Below are 18,676 nucleotides of genomic sequence, written 5' to 3'. Positions count from 1 at the left end.
CATGACAGCAGCACTCTTTTTTGACGTCCAGTCGGCGCATTGCACCGCACGTTGACAATTTAATCTCATAGAAATCATGTTCAATCATGCTTTTGTAAGTGTATACGTACACATATTTTTACACACAGATGAAACCAATTTCGGTTTCGTTTGACAGCTCGAGATTGTTGCTCTATTCCGCTAGGTATATTAAGTTTATGGGTAAAACGTATCATTGCTTTGTACTATCTGAGAAGTTGATTCCTTGGCATACCCGGTACCCACGTAGTTTGGTCGCGTTACCTCAAACCCAGCCGACAGATCACAATTAACATTGAATTGACATGATTCGACCAAATGACGTTGGTCCGTCAACTGCCTAGGAATCAATTTCCTCTATGGTACATATAATCAAAGTTACAGTCGAATTTAAATAGGTGAATTAGGACACTGTTTCAACTTATCAGCGAAATATTAATACTATTATATATACTTATATACAATGTAGGCAAATTGTTTTTGTATATTCTGTGCTTTTTTTACTAATGAGTAATTGAATCGTAAAAAGTAATTTAAATAAAATACAAAATAATAGTACTAGCGTAATCGTAATACGATTAAGATCATTCACTAATTCTTCCGAAAGAAAACATGATTCGTATGAGATTGGGAGAATGGGGAGGGGGGTTGAATAAAATCTCACAAAAACTCACCGGGGGGGAGGGAGGAAGGGGTAGAGTTGGAATGCTACGCGGACGACACAGCCGTGGTTTGCCGGGGTAAAAATTATTGAAACGCCATAATACTGACGACGATGTTTTTTTTTTTTTAATCTATGGACGCTTCACACCACGTCAGTCTGGCCCCGTGCTAAGTACCTAAAGGACTTGTGTTACAGGCACCAGACAACGGAAATATATTTAATACTTTTATACTATACATATATTTAAGATTTTTATTATATCATACACATATTTAATACACATCCAGACCCGGGAACATCGAAAACTTTTTGTTCCGTCGGCGGGATTCGAACCCGCGACCCCCGGCTTGAGCTACCAACGCGCTCACCACTGAGCCACAGAGGTCGTCATGTTGATGATGTTGCGGTCGCAGAAGTGGTGCGCAGTATACGCCGATGCGCCCTGGGGCGATCTGCTTCCATGGGCCGTGGGATGTGCCGCCATTGGATGCTGCTATAATCACGGAGCTAATACAAAGGCTATAATCGTGGGAGGTACACGGATCTAAGTGCGTCGCGTCGGTCCATGTTTGTCTCTGACTGCGGCACTTAGTGCTTCTTCAGACACAGCGGGAATCGCGCGGTATTTGTCCCGCGCGGTTAAACCGCTCGCAGCTTACTATGGCGTTGTATTACAGAGTTCACACTTAAGGCTGTTTACACACGGCGCCGCAGCGGCTGATCATGGGTCCGACTAGTCTCGTATGTTTGTTGGAAACGGCGGCACCGCTCGCCGCCGCGCGCGGTGGCGCTGCCGCTGCCGCTGCGGCGCGGCGTGTGTGTAAACACGCTAACCGCTTGGTTTCCGCTCAAGAAACGCTAGATGACGCCTGCAACTTCATTGCGCTAAAATACATTCATAATGCGAGAACCGTACATTTTTTCCAAATGCAAAGTATCGTTTCTCCATTCCCAGGACTCAAGGTATCTCCGTACCAAATTTGAGCAAAATCGGTTCAGTGGTTTGAACGTAAAGAGACACAAGAGACAGACAGACATTTTCGCATTCATTATAGTCTTGACTAGTATGGAATATGGATATAGGGTTAGATTGAATAAAAAAACTACATAATGAAATACATTTTTATTTACCAAATTGATTATATTAATAACTAACGGCCGTTCCCAATATTTGATCTATCTCTGGTTTTGCCCTACTAGAGATAGGAATAGCTCACATTAGACATTAGAGACATATATTTTATGTCAATTTTGAGCTATTCCTATCTCTAGTAGGGCAAAACCAGAGATAGATCAAATATTGGGAATGGCCGTAAATTAATTAGAAATAACGTTATAAAGGAATGTTTACACATTGTTTTATATTATTAATTATTGTTTATTTTCATAAAATATAATTTGTTACCGTTACTGTGCGTAAACCAGTTAGACTGCAGATTAACAAGGTATTCTGCAGATAATCTAGATCAGGGTGAGTCAATGAAAGTGCGAAAAGTTAATTATATTTTCATTAAATTACATAAAACAGGTTCTTGTTTGAATAAAACATGTTATTTAGTTCTAATTAATAATTATTTTATATAATTTTTGGACATACTTATTGACATAGGTACTATTATTAAATATTATGATAACTATTAATATTGACATTAAAATGACGTGAATTTAATATTATTTAATATATAATTATTAATTATAATTATCATTTGACATAATATCTATCGGAAGTCAGAACTTAAAAAGAATAATAATAATAATCATATCGAAATAAATTATTTGGTGAATTCACATTATTACTTGACTGAAAATTATATTGTTTATTTTATGAATAAGGGCAAATTGACGATGTTACTAATGGTATTATTATTCAGACGTATGGTATTAGATAAGGATAATAATAACGAAGAAGAACTTTACGAAGGAAAAGAATTGTTGTATTTCCGGATGTTCCAATACATCCAAGAAAAATAAAGACAAATTCAAAGGTGTAAAATTCTACTATTTACGTGCCATGGCTTATTGAAAAACGAAAGAAATGGATAAAAGCCGGTAAAAACATACGTAAGTATTTAAAAAGTTCCATGACTGTTATGTGTAGAGACTCGTAAAAACACTGAATTTTATACATTATAACCGTTTCATTTATGATGAACACAATATGAACCTAACCTATAACCGATTGCTTCTTTCAGTAAACATCCAAACTAGATTCCATCTAAATATTACATACATAAGCACCGCTCAGTTAATTGGCCTAGAAAAATCGGTAAATCCTGTGACCTACTATATAATATGTAACCTTCAATTTTTCCTGGAGAAGACAATCAAAAAAACTTAAAAAAAAATAAAGATTTCAAAGACATCAACTAGAATGCAACAAGTTGCATCAAAAGTAAGGATAATTTAGAGAAGTCCTGCCAGGAGTTCAACACTGAGGATAGTGTTGAACTAACCAACTAGGTAATGTGCAAAAAAGCTTTTTTTTTTAAATCACACTTTGTAAAATAAAATTTCACACGTATTCAGCATTCCAACGGTAACATATACAAAAATAAAATAAAATAAAAATATATGTTACCGTTAGAATGCAGAATACGTTAACGTGCACATTACCTAGGTAATCTGAAGATTCCCTGAAACCATCCGTTAAAGTGTGAAATTTTAATGAAAATAGCTTATATTTGCACTTTACCTGTTAGTTTGCATTATCTTTCTTCGTAAAAGTACTAAAAACTTTGACTTAATCTTGTTGACCTAAAGACTGATCTTGTTTTGATTGTTTTTTTTTTTCTAGTTGATACGATCTGTTATATTTTATTAGTGGAGTAACATAACATTTTACTAAAAATTTAATTGCATTATTCGTTTGTTCATGTCCAAAAAAATATATTACATAATTCTCTACAACTAAGTAACATGTTTTATTCAAATAAGAACCTGTTTGAGAATGGAATACTCAAAATGTTTGCACCTTAACTGACTCACCCAGGTAATCTGCAGAATACCTTATTAATCTGCAGTCTAACTGGTTTACACACATTAAAGGTAACATATAATAAAAATGTATACAAATCCATACTAATATTATTATAAATACGAAAATGTGTCTATCTGTTACCCCTTGACAAAACGCTGTACCAATAATTCTGCTGATGGTATCTCCATACTTTTACTTTGAGGTCCAGGATACTTTTTATCTCGAAAATGTACGGTTCCCAGGTGACCAAAATCGGTTAAGTGGTTTGGGCGTAAATGGGTACCAGACAGGCACTTTCGAATTTATAATATTAGTTTATAAGTATGGATTAATAGGACAGTTACATTAAGAAGTCTACCAGTTGCAACTAGTTTACAACAACTAAGTACTAGTTTTTTTAGAGATTAGAATTATCCATGTCTACTGTTATTTGTCGTCTGCTCGATGATCTTTGACCTACAGATATTAGCTGAAACCTGTAGACATAAAACCCAATAATACAACAAAGACAAACTAATATCGTCAGTATGAGGCCAGTACACACTTCTGTGAAAATCGGACTTTTACTGTTACTATCCGTTTTGGACTCAATTTTCTTTATCAGCACTGAAATTTTATCATCCAACTCCGAAATCATTCTGTCTTTTTCCAAAACAAAGTTGTTTTCTAGCTCTTTAGAATCTTTCGAATATTCAGTATTGTTGGATGTGTTGTTTAAAGGCAAAGGAGTTGCGACATAATTTTGTGCGATGATTACTTTCAAAATTTTTTCGAGAAGTGTGAGTATACTTCGATCATTTTTCATTTTTATTTCTTCTCTTTCCAGAGTTTTATTACTTAAGCTGCGTAGGATCGTCACTATGTTATTTAATTCATCTCGAGTTGAACTATTTTGAGCTTTGTTTATGATGCTACTTAAAGATTCGAAGTCATCATGCTTAACATTATTTATCGTTAGATCTTTCAAAATATTTCTTATATCCGTTAAAATTTGAATATCTCCGTCATTTCCAATATTATTGTCCTTTTTATAATCTGTATTATATACTTTACTATTGCTATCCACACATGAAACTCCATTATAATTATGCTCATTACTTTTGTCATGTACCATAGCAGTTATTTGGAACGGGTAAGAGTCATTACCGTGTTTTAGTTTGATTAAAGCTTTGCATGGTAAAGGATTACCGCCTATGCTTAATATTTTAAGCCTTGCTCCTAAAAACTGTTCAACAGTGACATACGAAATCTTATTGTAATCAACAATCAGCTTTTCAAGAGAGTGCATTTGATAAAATTTTTCATCTTCCAAGTTCTCAAGTAAATTATACGATACATCTAGTACATTCAATGTCGACAATCCGTAGAAGGCACCGTAGTTTATGTTCGCTACTAAGTTATGTGATATATTAAGCACATTTAAATTACTACAACCTATAAATGAACCAGGTTGCAAACTCTTAATCTTATTAAAGCTCAAATCAAGGGTATGTAAATAACTCAAATTTGCAATACTTCCTGCTAAATCAGATATTTCGTTGTGGCTTAACACTAAATGAGGCAATTGAAAAAGTTTTATCAAATTCAAATTTGTCAACTTTTTTATACCTGCGTTGGACATTACCAACTCTTTCAATAACGAGTTATTTTGACTGTCAAATGTTATATTTACTTTCGTGCCAGACAATTGAAGTGCTTTTAATTTCTGGAGAGGTTTTATAATCTCAAACCCTACGGTTAAATTACAGTTGTTTGATACATCTAAAAACTCTAAGTTACTGAGGCCGTTAAATACATCTTTACCTAAAGTAACTAAACTATTGCGAGATAGATCTAGCGTTTGTAGCTGGACCATTTTATCAAACAAATTATGTTGTAGAGTTTGAATTACATTAGCTCGTAAAATTAAAGTTTTAAGCATTTTTATATCTGTTGTGTTTATATTGAAGTGAGTCAATTTATTATACGATAAGTCAAGAGTATCTAGATTATCAGTATTGATGAATGCGTTGTAACTTATGTTATATATAGAACAATGCGAAACATTAATACTGCGTAGATGTCTCATCCCATTAAATGACCCATTACTTATAGCTGTTAAGAAGCTATACGATAGATCCAGTTCGGGCACAGCTTGTAAGCCATTGAAAGTATCCTGTGATAGACTTCCTTCCAGATGATTATTGCTAATAAGTAAAACCTTCAGGTACGGCAGCTGACTAAACGAATTAGGTTCGATATCGATTATTTTATTTCCCGATACATCTAAAAACTCTAACTTTTTTAAAAACTGAAGTTGAATCGTCTCTATGTGAGCTATTTCATTACGACACAAAGAAAGATACTCAAGGTTTAGTAAGTCCTCTGTGTTTAGAGTAAAATTATAAATAAAATTGTGTGAAAGATCTAAACGGATAAGTTTTGTCAATAGTTTAAATGAATATTTTTTAAGCGTCGAGATCTGATTATTATTAAGTAATAATTCTTTAATGTTATCCACACCAAGGAAGCATTCATCATCTATTGATGTTATCCTTTGAAAACTGAGGTCTAATTTTTCAACATATTTTAATCCTTCAAACATTCCTTTTACTAAACTTCCTTCGATGTTATTCTCTGCTATAGAGAAGTGCGATATGTTATTGTTTTTGAAAAGGTATATCGGCAGTTTTGTTATTCTATTTTCTGACAAATCGACGTTTTCTAATTTATTACAATTGGAAAACATATTTATTTCTAATGATTGCAAGTGATTATTTTTTAAATTAAGGAAATTAAGCTGTGACATATTATTAAAAACACCCTGTTCTATAGATTCAATGTTGTTGGAACTCAAATCAACAGTATTTAGTGATTGTAATGAATTTATGTCACTATATTGTATGACGGAGATATTATTTTCTGGAAGATAAAGTTCTTTCAGCGTATACAGTTTAGCAAGTGATTGGCTGAGACTTGTAATATGGTTGTTAGCTAAATTTAATACTAACATTTGTTTTAATGCAAAAAATGCCATAGAGCTAATAGTAGTGATAGAATTATGGGATATATCTAATTTCCTTAATTTTGTGAAATGGTAAAAAATTGCTTCTGGTATAATTGTCAAATTATTGTACGATAAATTTAACACTTGTAGCTCTTTGTAAGGATGTTCTTCCGATTGAACATCTATAGTTTCAACACTATTGAATGAAAAGTCTATTTCCTGCAGTGAAATAGAATTCTGAGAATTTGACAGAGTGGCTACAGTTAGCGCATTATGGGACATATTTAATGTTATCAAATTAATAAAATCTTCTATATTAGGCATAAAATGATAACCATTATTGCTGAAATCTGCAGACTGTACAAAAACATTAGGACTTCTAAGCTGAAGTCGACCATTATAATAATTTTGGCTATACTGATCGTTGCTTCTAAAAGGTTTTGGATTGACACCTCTGTACAAAATATGAATTGGCAGAAAAACATCTCCGAAATTGTGTATTACAAATTCACATTCATTATTATAATACATTATGTGTGTTGATTGATAGTCAATATCAAACACATCTGTGCAATACGCACGATATATACAGCTTTCTCTGACAAGTTTGCAACCACGTCTACTTGGAAATAAGTGGTCCTGCCTTTCAAACCCTCCTTTTATTTCTCCGGCCGCACCTCCAAATCTCATGATCAGCATGAGTCCTAAAACAACATTAGTATGTCAGTCACACTTCACGCTTCACTATACACTGGTTGATCATAGAAGAGTATGAAATAAAATATCTGAGACAAAATATTTTATTAAAAAAAGCTCGATGACGCCTTTAACTCAGTACTGCCAAAATTCATTTATCGCGCGATATATCTTATATCTTTAAACGAGCAATTCTTGTATATATATAATTGGAATCTCGGAATCGGCTCCAACGATTTTCATGAAATTTAGTATATAGGGTGTTTCAGGGGCGATAAATCGATGGGGCTAGGAATCATTTTTAGAAAATGTCATTTTCATCGAATACTGAGCAAAGCTCGGTCAAATAGCTAGTTTTATTTATAAATCTACTACAGCACGTGTATAATATGTATACACTAAAATAAAAGTCATGAAATCTGTAGCCAAACTTACCTATGCTGAGAAGTATGAAATTCGGATTTCTCATTATATTTATCTTTCGAGATCTGAAAAAACAAAAATAATAATTACTATAAGACTTGTCTGGTACTAATTAATAAATATAATATTTTTGAGATACTGAGAGCATCTCGCGCACTTAAGACTTAATTTTTAAGATTACTAATACTATAAATTCGAAAGTGTATATATGTCTGTCTGTAACTTCTTCACGCACAAACTCTTTCAGCACTACTACTTTCACAGAGAAGTCTATTCAAGGTACATAATTTAAACACCCTAAAGTATTGTCACTTTATTTCTTTACGCTTCATAAATCTAGAAATTTCTCAAACAGCTGACTAACTTATAAGTAACTGAGCCGAGCAACACTCACGTAGTCAATTTTATGATGTCTCTAACTCACAACCGTTTAAAACGGTGTCCAGTTGCGCTATAAGCAACATTCATTACATCTAAATAAACTATTGTCTATTAGGCATCCACAAAGATAATAATTAATGCTACTCATTCATGACATGATAAGACATTACAGAGTGTTAAGTTTTTATGCTACAATTTACTATTAATTTAAGCGACTTCCAAAAACGAGGAGTTCTATATTCGTCTGGAAATATGTATTTTTTGTATGTTCAACGATTACTCAGCCGTTTATGGTCCGATTTTCAAGGTTCTCTCTTTGCTATATAGGGTATAAATCGAATTGGGTACCATGTTCACAAAAGTGGTGACATGATGATGGGATCCAAGAGAAATCGAGGGAACTCTTCGTTTATATGGAAACATAATATTATGTTTATTTCGAATTCAGGCAAATGCTACCAAAAGTAAGAATTTACTACCAAAGTCTGTCCTAGTTCAGAAAGTACCTATAGAATTCTGAATTCCTTATAGATACATGTTTAGGGATTTCGGCGTTGTTTAAAGAACTGCAAGCACATGCCACTCTGTAAATTACATGAATCATCGTCGCCATCACCTTCATTACACTATCTTCACGCTTTGACTCTATTATTGGTACTTCTCATAGTCTTTTCGTCGAAGCGGACGTCTTTGATTATTACTGTTCCACTTATTAACCGCCTTTAATTTTTTTTGATATTTTAAAGTAATATTATTTAAACTTAGTGTTATGTCCAATAAAGTAGAAATATCATAATGGGATCCGTGAGGTACCAAAGGAAATCCTAGAAAGTGTAGTGACAATGGTCTTATAGACGTACGAACTTAAAGCACGCGGGTTTTAAGTTCGCGAACTTACTCGGCTTGACGTCGGTGGCACACGAGAATGGCTTATGAGCCATGTCCTCAGGCTCGCGGCTCGCGGCCCACGGCACGCGGCACGCGGCTTGCAGTCTTGCCAGACGTACGGACCGAGACGAGCTTCGCAACGATGTCAATACTTATACGAGTAAAATTAAAAATTCCAAGCTAGCGAACTTGCGCGGCAATCTTTAAGTACGCGGTTTTTAGGTGACACACAGGCGATTAAGATCGTCGAGCTATAAGTCCGCGTACTTACTCGCACGTCTATCACCCCTTTCAAGGACCTTAAGCATTCGTTAAATTAATGAGTCTTCATGCGAAGGTGCTCCTGGATGCAAAGTCTAATAATTGCAAATATATACCGCTATTTGAGTTTTATAAGTTAATTAAAAATAGACACACACAAAGATAGACACAAGTTGAGACTGTAAAGATAGACACTGGAAAATTTCGGTATTTGGTAAAGACGTAAGCATAAGGGAGATCGCAGACGACAGACTTTTTGTGCGATATGTGCGACCCATACTAGTATAAGGGCGCGTTCAGACGTGCGCGTGTTCTGCGCGTGTTCTACTTTATACAGCGTATGGGAAAACACGCGCGCGGCCTACGCGCAGGTCCTGCGCGGGTTCAGCGCGTGCCGCGCGCGTGTTTTAGCTATAGTAGAACACGCGCAGAACACGCGCATGTCTGAACGCGCTCAAAAGCTGTGGAAGAGTTACATCTCGTCTAAAAGATCCACATAATGAAATGAAACCCCCTTATGTACTAAGTAGTTCATAGTTATGGTTACTTATAAGTTATAACTAAAAAGAGAAAAAATATTATTTATTAAACAAAAAATTGGAAACCAGAAATTTAAATAGTAAGTAATTTTTTTTTTAATTCTCCTAAATTTTAACGATTTCTTTACTCAATCTTCAGACTTTTGAAGTCGGTGTCAGCCCCAAAAAGTTGCTAAAATCCTTGACAAATGATACACATAATAATATGTGTATTATGTTGGGTGGTACCGCGTTCAAAAGTGTGCAGATTAGGTAGAGAATTTGTTGGATTTTAGGAAAATTGTAAAAAGGCCACTATTCAAATCATAACAATTATTATTTAAGTAATACTTTTTGTGAGTTGGAAGTCAGTTTACAATTTTTTGTACGAGTTGCTCCGAAACTTTTTTGTTGCGTACATTTTCCGCGATAAAAAGTATCCAATGTCCATTTCCAGGACCCCAAGTTTTCTCCATACCAAATTTCAGCAAAATCAGTTTTGTAGTTTGAGTGTGAAGAGGTAAGAGAAAGACAGACAGACAGGCATGTATAATAATATTAGAATGGACTAGTAGGACATGGGGTTAAATAAATAAAGAACTATAGATATGAAAAACATTTTTATTTACTTTTATAACATTAATAATTAGAAAAACCATTATAAATGGAATGTTTACACTAGTAGATTGTTAATAGACATAACTCTCACATAAGTAATGATTATGAAGTTTAATAATATTATGATAATCGGAGAGAAGAGATAGACATAGTTTATTATTATTATTCATTATTATTATGGAATGTTTATTTATATATTTAACTATTCATTGCACATACAAGCCATACTATTATAAATACGAAAGTGTGTCAGTCTGTCAGTTACCTTTACGGCCAAACCACTATTAAACCGATTCTGCAGAAATCTGGTATTGAGATACTTTGAATTCCGGGATACGTTTTAGCTCGAAAAATGTACGGTTTCCACTTGATAAAAGGAGTTCGTTTATCGCGTGGGAACCTGACACAAAAATATCCATGATATTGAATGTACTGTCACTTCAAGGTGGAAATTCATCTTCAATTAAATAATTATACACTTTCCTTGCACTTATTCCACTTTATTTTAATATGTTTATTGCAAAATTGTTAAATACACGACCGGTTTCGAAAAAATCATCATCAGGTGTACTGCAGGATTCATTTATAATTTAATTTATAATAAATTAAGAGGAGTCCACACCGCCCTTTGTTCCATACAAACGTTGTCCCCTGTTTCCTCTCTGGATAATGCTAGTAGAGTTATAATTTTTTCCTGAATATCTACGGCCACTAATACAATGTCCCTGCTTTCTTTTTTTTTCATAATTTAGTTATTAAATAAGATTTGAACATTCAAAAACCCAAAAAAAATGGCTAGATTTTCCGCTGTGTTCAAACATCCAGAAAACAGATTTGGCTAGATTATACAAAAAAAATAAAACATAGGAACACAGCTCAAGCCTTTTTTTCATCTTTAATGAAAAAAGTATTTAAATCGGTTAAGTTTTGGAGAAGGAATCAGGGGACAACGAATCGTTGATTTTCTGCAGTTGTCTCTATCGCGTTCTGCGGTTATAGGCTTGAGGCTATAGATATTACACGTACTTTTTTTTCATTTCTCTAGCCCCTGTAGTGCTAGCACGGCGACCAGCGGAAATGCGAAAGTATGGACAAACTGTGGAAATAAACCTAAGGTGCCGTTCCGATCTTTTTTCGTTCCGAAAAATTCAATTAAAATGCCACTTTATGACAGACTATAGTCAGAAACTGTGGAGATAAACTTAAGGTGCCGTTCCGATCTTTTTTATTTCCTAATAATTCGATTAAAAAGCCACTTTATGACAGACTATAGTTCTAAAAATAGTTCTAAAAATTCAAATAGGTAATATCCTACATTATGACATATACTATAGTGTGTCATAAGGTGGCATTTTAATTGAATTTTTCGGAACGAAAAAAGATAGGAACGGCACCTTAGGTTTATTTCCACAGTTTGTCCATACTTTCGCATTTCCGCTGGTCGCCGTGCTAGCACTACTGGTGTATCTTCTTGTCTTGATGATGAGTTTTTCGAAACCGGTCGTGTATTTAACAATTTTGTAATAAATATATTAAAATAAAGTGGAAGAAAAAGTGCAAGGAAAGTGTATAATTATTTAATCAAAAATATCCAATGTCCTTTCCCAGGAATCAAAGTTTCTGCAGACCAAACTTCAGCAAAATCAGTTTAGCGGTTTGGGCGTGAAGAGGTAACAGACGGACAGACACATTTATAATATAAGTATGGATAAATATGACACTTTAATAAAGAAGTGTATCAGTTGACGTATCGTACGCTTGCCAAAATCCGCAAGTAACCGTGTCTTTTTAAAGATTAGAATTATCCATGTCTACTGTTATTTGTCGTCTGCTCAATGATCTTTGACCGACAGATATTAGCTGAGACCTGTAGACATAAAACCCAACACAACAAACTAATATCAACAGTATAAAGCCAGTACATACTTCTGTGAAATTCGGACTTTTACTGTTACTATCCGTTTTGGACTCAATTTTCTTTATCAGCACTGAAATTTTATCATCCAACTCCGAAACCATTCTCTCTTTCTCCAAAACAAAATTGTTTTCGAGCTCTTTTAAATCTTTCAAATACTGATTGAGTACATGAGTATTGTTGGATGTGTTGTTTAAAGGCAAAGGAGTTGCGACATAATTTTGTGCGACGATTACTTTCAAAATTCTTTCGAGAAGTGAATTCGTTTTTTCTGACTCCTGTATAATTTGATCGTTTTTTATTTTAATTTCTTCTCTTTCTAAAGTTTTATTACTTAAGCTACGTAAGATCGTCACTATGTTTTTTAATTCATCTCGGTTTGAGCTATTTTGACTATTGTTCAATATCGTACTTATAGATTCAAAGTCATCATGTTTAACAGTATTCATAGTTAGATCTCTCAAAATATTTCTTATATCTGTTAAAATTTGTATATCTCCATCATTTTCAAAATTATTATCATTTTTATAATCTGTATTATACACTTTACTATTGCTATCCACACATGAAACTCCATAATAATTATGCTCACTGCTTTTGTCATGTACCATGGCAGTTATTTGGAACGGGTAAAAGCCTTTGCCATGTTTGAGTTTGATTAAAATTTTGCATGGTAAAGGATTACCGCCTATGCTTAATATTTGAAGCCTCGTTCCTAAAAACTGTTCAACAGTGACATACGAAATTTTATTGTTATCAACAATCAGCTTTTTAAGAGAGTGCATTTGATAAAATTTTTCATCTTCCAAGTTCTCTAGTAAATTATACGATACATCTAGTACATTCAATGCCGACAATCCGTCGAAGGCACCGTAGTTTATATTGGCAATTGAGTTATGTGATATATTAAGCACGTTTAAATTACTACATCCTATAAATGAAATAGGTTGCAAACTTTTAATCTTATTAAAGCTCAAATCAAGGGTATGTAAATTGCTCATATTTGCAATACTTCCTGCTAAATCAGATATTTCGTTGTGGCTTAACACTAATTGAGACAATTGAAAAAGGTTTATCAAATTCAAATTTGTTAACTTTTTTATTCCTGCATTGGACATTACCAATTCTTCCAATAACGAGTTATTTTGACTTTCGAATGTTATGTTTACTTTTGTGCCAGATAATTGTAGTGTTTTTAACTTATGGAGAGGCTTAATAATCTCAAACCCTATGGTAAAATTACAGTTGTTTGATACATCTAAAAACTCTAAGTTACTGAGGGCTTTAAATATATATTCACCTAAAGTAAATAAGCTATTACGAGATAGATCTAACGTTTGTAACTGAATCATTTCATCAAACAAATTATATTGTAGATCTTTAATTACATTAGCTCGTAAAATTAAAGTTGTAAGCATTTTAATATCTGTCGTATTTATATTGAAGTGAGTCAATTTATTATACGATAAGTCAAGAGTATCTAGATTACCAGTATTTATGAATGCGTTGTAACTTACGTCATATATAGAACAATGCGAAATGTTAATTCTGCGAAGATGTTCCATCCCATTAAATGACCCGTTACTTATAGCTGTTAAGAAGCTATACGATAGATCCAGTTCGGGCACAGCTTGTAAGCCATTGAAAGTATTCTGTGATAGACTTCCTTCAAGGTGATTATTGCTTATAAGTAAAATCTTCAGGTACGGCAGCTGACTAAACGAATTAGGTTCGATATCGATTATTTTATTACCCGATACATCTAAAAACTCTAACTTATTTAAAAACTGAAGTTGAATCTTCTCTATGTGAGTTATTTCATTGTGACACAAAGAAAGATACTCAAGGTTTAATAAGTCCTCTGTATTAAGAGTAAAGTTATAAATAAAATTGTGTGAAAGATCTAATCGGATAAGTTGTGTTAATAGTTTAAACGAATGTTTTTTAAGCATCGATATTTGATTATTATTTAGTAATAATTCCTTAATGTTATCTACACCAAGGAAGCAGACATCATCTACTGATGTTATCCTTTGAAAACTGAGGTCTAATTTTTCAACATATTTTAATCCTTCAAACATTCCTTTTACTAAACTTCCTTCTATGTTATTCTCTGCTATAGAAAAGTGTGACATATTTTTGTTTTTGAATAGGTATATCGGCAGTTTTGTTATTCTATTTTCTGACAAATCGACGTTTTCTAATTTATTACAATTGGAAAACATATTTATTTCTAATGATTGCAAGTGATTATTTTTTAAATTAAGAAAATTAAGCTGTGACATATTATTAAAAACACCCTGTTCTATAGATTCAATGTTGTTGGAACTCAAATCAACAGTATTTAGTGATTGTAATGAATTTATGTCACTATATTGTATGACGGAGATATTATTTTCTTGAAGATAAAGTTCTTTCAGCGTATACAGTTTAGCAAGTGATTGGCTGAGACTTGTGATATAGTTGTTAGCTAAATTTAATACCAACATTTGTTTTAATCCAAAAAATGCCATAGAGCTAATAGTAGTGATAGAATTATGCGATATATCTAATTTCTTTAATTTTGTAAAATGGTAAAAAATTGCTTCTGGTATAATTGTCAAATTATTGTACGAAAAATTTAACACTTGTAGCTCTTTGTAAGGATGTTCTTCCGTTCCAACATCTATAATTTCAATACCATTAAATGAAAAGTCTATTTCCTGCAGTGAAATAGGATTCTCGGAACTTGATAGAGTGGCTATAGTTAGTGCATTATGGGACATATTCAATGTTTTTAAATTAATTAAATCTTTTATATCAGGCATTATATAAAGATTGCCATTGTTGCTGAAATCTGCAGACTGTACAAAGACATTAGGACTTCTAAGCTGATATCGACCATCATAATCATCTGCGTCATACTCATAATTGTTTCTAAAAGGTTTTGGATTGACACCTCTGTACGAAATATTTATTGGCAGAAAAGCCTCTCCGAGATTGTGTATTACAAATTCACATTCATTATAATTATTATTTATGTATGTTGATTGATAGTCAATTTCAATCACATCTGTGCAATACGCACGATATATACAGCTTTCTCTGACAAGTTTGCAACCACGTCTACTTGGAAATAAGTCGACCTGCCTTTCGAACCCTCCTTTTATTTCTCCGGCCGCACCTCCACATCCCATGATCAGCATGAGTCCTAAAACAACATTAGTATGTAAGTCAAACCAAACGCGTCACCAAACACAGATTGATCACAGAAGAGTACGGTACTAAATAAAATATAGGCGAAGCTTCAAGCTAATTTGATTATTTTATAAAAAAACTCGATGACGCCTATAACTCATTAGCGCCATAATTCAATTATTATTTTTAACAAAAAATTATAACCGACTTCCAAGGTAAAAACAATAATAACATCCTTACAATATGAACTAAAAAGTATTAAATAATTTGCTTATCTAATAGTGCCTTTTTCCGAATTCGGCTAAACCTACTATATCTGTACTCAATCTTCATCATTTTGAAGTCGGTACCAGATATAGCTGAATCTCTGAAGATTTCTCTGACAGAATATTTGAAACTTTTGAAACTGGCACCGACTATATTGTAAGGATGTTATTATTGTTTTTACCTTGGAAGTCGGTTTTAATTTTTTGTTAAAAATAATAATTTCACTCTTTTTAGTTACCTAGTAAACTATCGCGTATAATATTCTACGTATCTTATTATAATTTGTTAAGAGTCATACTCACAAATATCAGGTAGGTAGATAATTTTAAACAATACATTAAGGTTGGGTTAAAGTTAGTTTAACAATAACTTTAACTACAATGCAAAATGTCAAATCTTTGGTTAAAGTTAAAAATGGATGCCATCAAGACGCCATATTTAACCATAACCCTATGGTTATGGTTAAATATGGCGTCTTCTCGACATAGCTCGACAAGGTTTTAAATGCACGTGGCGAAAAAGGAACTAACGCTGTCATCATACAAAAACGCCATTTTTGACAGTTCTCCTTTACCAACAGCGCCCCCGCCCACCTTCATTTTTAACCTTGTTGGACCAGCTGTCATCTGTCAATTTCTCTGGTCAAAGTTAAAGTTAAATTTAGCCTTAACTATAACCATAACTTTAACTTTAACCACGCCTCTGGTGCAACCCAACCTAAAAAAAATCAAAGTGAACACGTGCTAGAGAGTTCGTCGTTAAATAGAGTGACGTTACATGGAGTTTACACTGAATTTAAATATTGTATCCATAATCCAGTACACCAAACAACCATGTGACATTGGTGACACTGATGTGGTAATGATGATGATGATCATGATGAATATTATTTGCAAATTGCATAGTAGCATATGCTTTCAGTTCTTAAAACAGCGCCTAAATACCCAAACTTGTATCTATAAGGAATCCGGAGTTCTCTTAGTATCTTCGGAACCATAGTATACCTTGGTGCAAAATTTTGCGTTTTGGTAGCATATGCTTAGGATGCTTCTCATAAAATCAAAATCACCATATTATGTTTCCATATAAATTTTGAGGAGTTCCCTCGATTACTCATGGATCCCATCGTCAGATCCCCACTTTTGTGAACATGGTACCAAATTGGAGTGAAACCTAATACAACAAAATAAAAATTTTGAAAATCGGTTCACAAACGGCGGAGTAATCGTTGAACATACACAAATAAAAATAAAATAAAAAATATCCACAGCCGAACATAATATAACCTCCTCCTTTTTGGAAGACGGTTAATTATCGCACGAGAACCGTACAGTTTTCCGTTCCGGGAAAGGACATAGGATACTTTTTATCCCTTAGAAATGTACGGTTCCCTCACAATAAACAAGTTTTGGCGCAACGGAGTTGGGGGCGTCATCTTGTAGTATTATATTTATAACTCTACAGGTGTGTGAGTATGTCACTGAACTCCTAAGCGGCTAGACCGATTAGAATATTTTTTTGTATGCACTTAGGTAGCGCTGCAGGACAACGTCTGTCAGGTTCGCTAGCGTTATGTAAGATTTCAAGAAGTACTACTAGCTTTTGAAAATTAGAAATACAACAATTTTAATGCAAATAATATTATGTTATTCATTTCGATCACATAATATTATATGTGATCGAAGGTTATTGAATAAAAGTTATAAAATCTGTAGCCAAACTTACCTAAGCTGATAAGTATGAAATTCGGATTTTTCATTTTATCTTCCGAGATCTGAAAAAACAAACACAATAATAATGTTATTATTACAATAAGATTTGTCTGTCTGTATCTATCTGTTTGACTCTATGCAGTATGTTCTTCACGTCCAAACTCTTTCAGCACTGCTACTTTCACAGAGAACTCTATTCAAGGGACATAATATAAACCCCCTAAAGTATTCAACACTTTGTTTCGTTACATTTGATATATTTAAAAATCTAGAAATTTCTCTAACAGCTTACTATAATGTACAAGTAACTGAGCCAAGCAACACTTACGTCGTCAATTTTATGCTGTATCTAACTTACAACCGTTCAATACGGTGTCCAGTTGTGCTATAAACATCATTCATTACATGAATTATTTAGGGATCCACAAAGATAAATAATGCTACTCATTCATGACATGATAAAACATTACAGAGTGTTAATTTTTGAAACTAGTACTTATTTTAGAACTAGAATTAGTATAAATAAAACTAGACGCTTCGCGCAGCTTTACTGCGTAAATTAGGAATTTTACAGACAAATTAGCCCACAAAAATTAGCCTATACGTGCCTATATTAGCCTTCACGTGGTCTACTTACTAATAACATAAAAATATCTCCAGTAGTCGCGTGATAAGCCCGTTCAAAAAATTATCCCCGTTTTTTGCCACATTTTCCTCTGTTTCTTCGCTCCTATTAGTCTTAGCGTGATAAAATATAACCTATAGCCTTCCTCGATAAATGAGCTACACTGAAAAATTTTTTCAAATTGGACCGGAAATCGGAAAACCGGATCTGTAGTTCCTAAGGTTAGCGCTTTCAAACAAACAAACTCTACAGCTTTACAATATTATATAGAGATTTAGATGACTTCGTTTATCGCGCGAGAACCGTAAATTATTCAGGGTATCCAATGCCACTTCTCGGGACTCAAAGTTTCTCCACACCAAAAATGTCAGCAAAATCGGTTTTGTAGTTTGGACGTAAAGAAGTAACAGACAGATAGATAGATATAAGATTAGTATGGATGTAACCAGCCCCTTTACCCTTTTCCTTACACTTAAAACACTTAACGAGAGAACCCAGTTAATTAAATCTAGTTCTTGCTAAAACATTGTTTTTGCTGAAGAAAGCTGAC

At 33.5% G+C, this 18,676-nt stretch overlaps 1 protein-coding gene across 7 annotated transcripts; it reads right to left on the bottom strand.

The window, feature by feature from the left end:
* Window positions 1–3,952: 3,952 nt before the first annotated feature.
* Window positions 3,953–17,896, bottom strand: LOC121737243 (chaoptin-like). Of its 7 annotated transcripts, XM_042128858.1 has the most exons (5): window positions 17,830–17,896; window positions 17,515–17,563; window positions 15,284–15,535; window positions 4,713–7,097; window positions 4,489–4,501 (listed from the first exon to the last, which is right to left on the bottom strand). In XM_042128858.1, exons 2-5 carry the CDS (start codon window positions 17,546–17,548, stop codon window positions 4,497–4,499), a joined length of 2,676 nt encoding a protein of 891 aa, XP_041984792.1. In that variant the 5' UTR covers window positions 17,549–17,563; window positions 17,830–17,896; the 3' UTR covers window positions 4,489–4,496. The 7 variants fall into 7 exon arrangements, with proteins under 7 accessions (XP_041984787.1, XP_041984788.1, XP_041984789.1 ...); XM_042128853.1 differs by having other exon boundaries at window positions 3,953–7,097; XM_042128854.1 differs by lacking the exon at window positions 15,284–15,535 and adding an exon at window positions 7,777–7,829 and having other exon boundaries at window positions 3,953–7,349.
* Window positions 17,897–18,676: the final 780 nt, after the last annotated feature.

The sequence above is a fragment of the Aricia agestis genome, chromosome 20, assembly GCF_905147365.1.
Source record: "Aricia agestis chromosome 20, ilAriAges1.1, whole genome shotgun sequence".
In the NCBI taxonomy this organism is placed as follows: domain Eukaryota; kingdom Metazoa; phylum Arthropoda; class Insecta; order Lepidoptera; family Lycaenidae; genus Aricia; species Aricia agestis.
The sequence above is the reverse complement of the archived record's forward strand: the minus strand, read 5'-3'. Positions and strand labels throughout refer to the sequence as shown.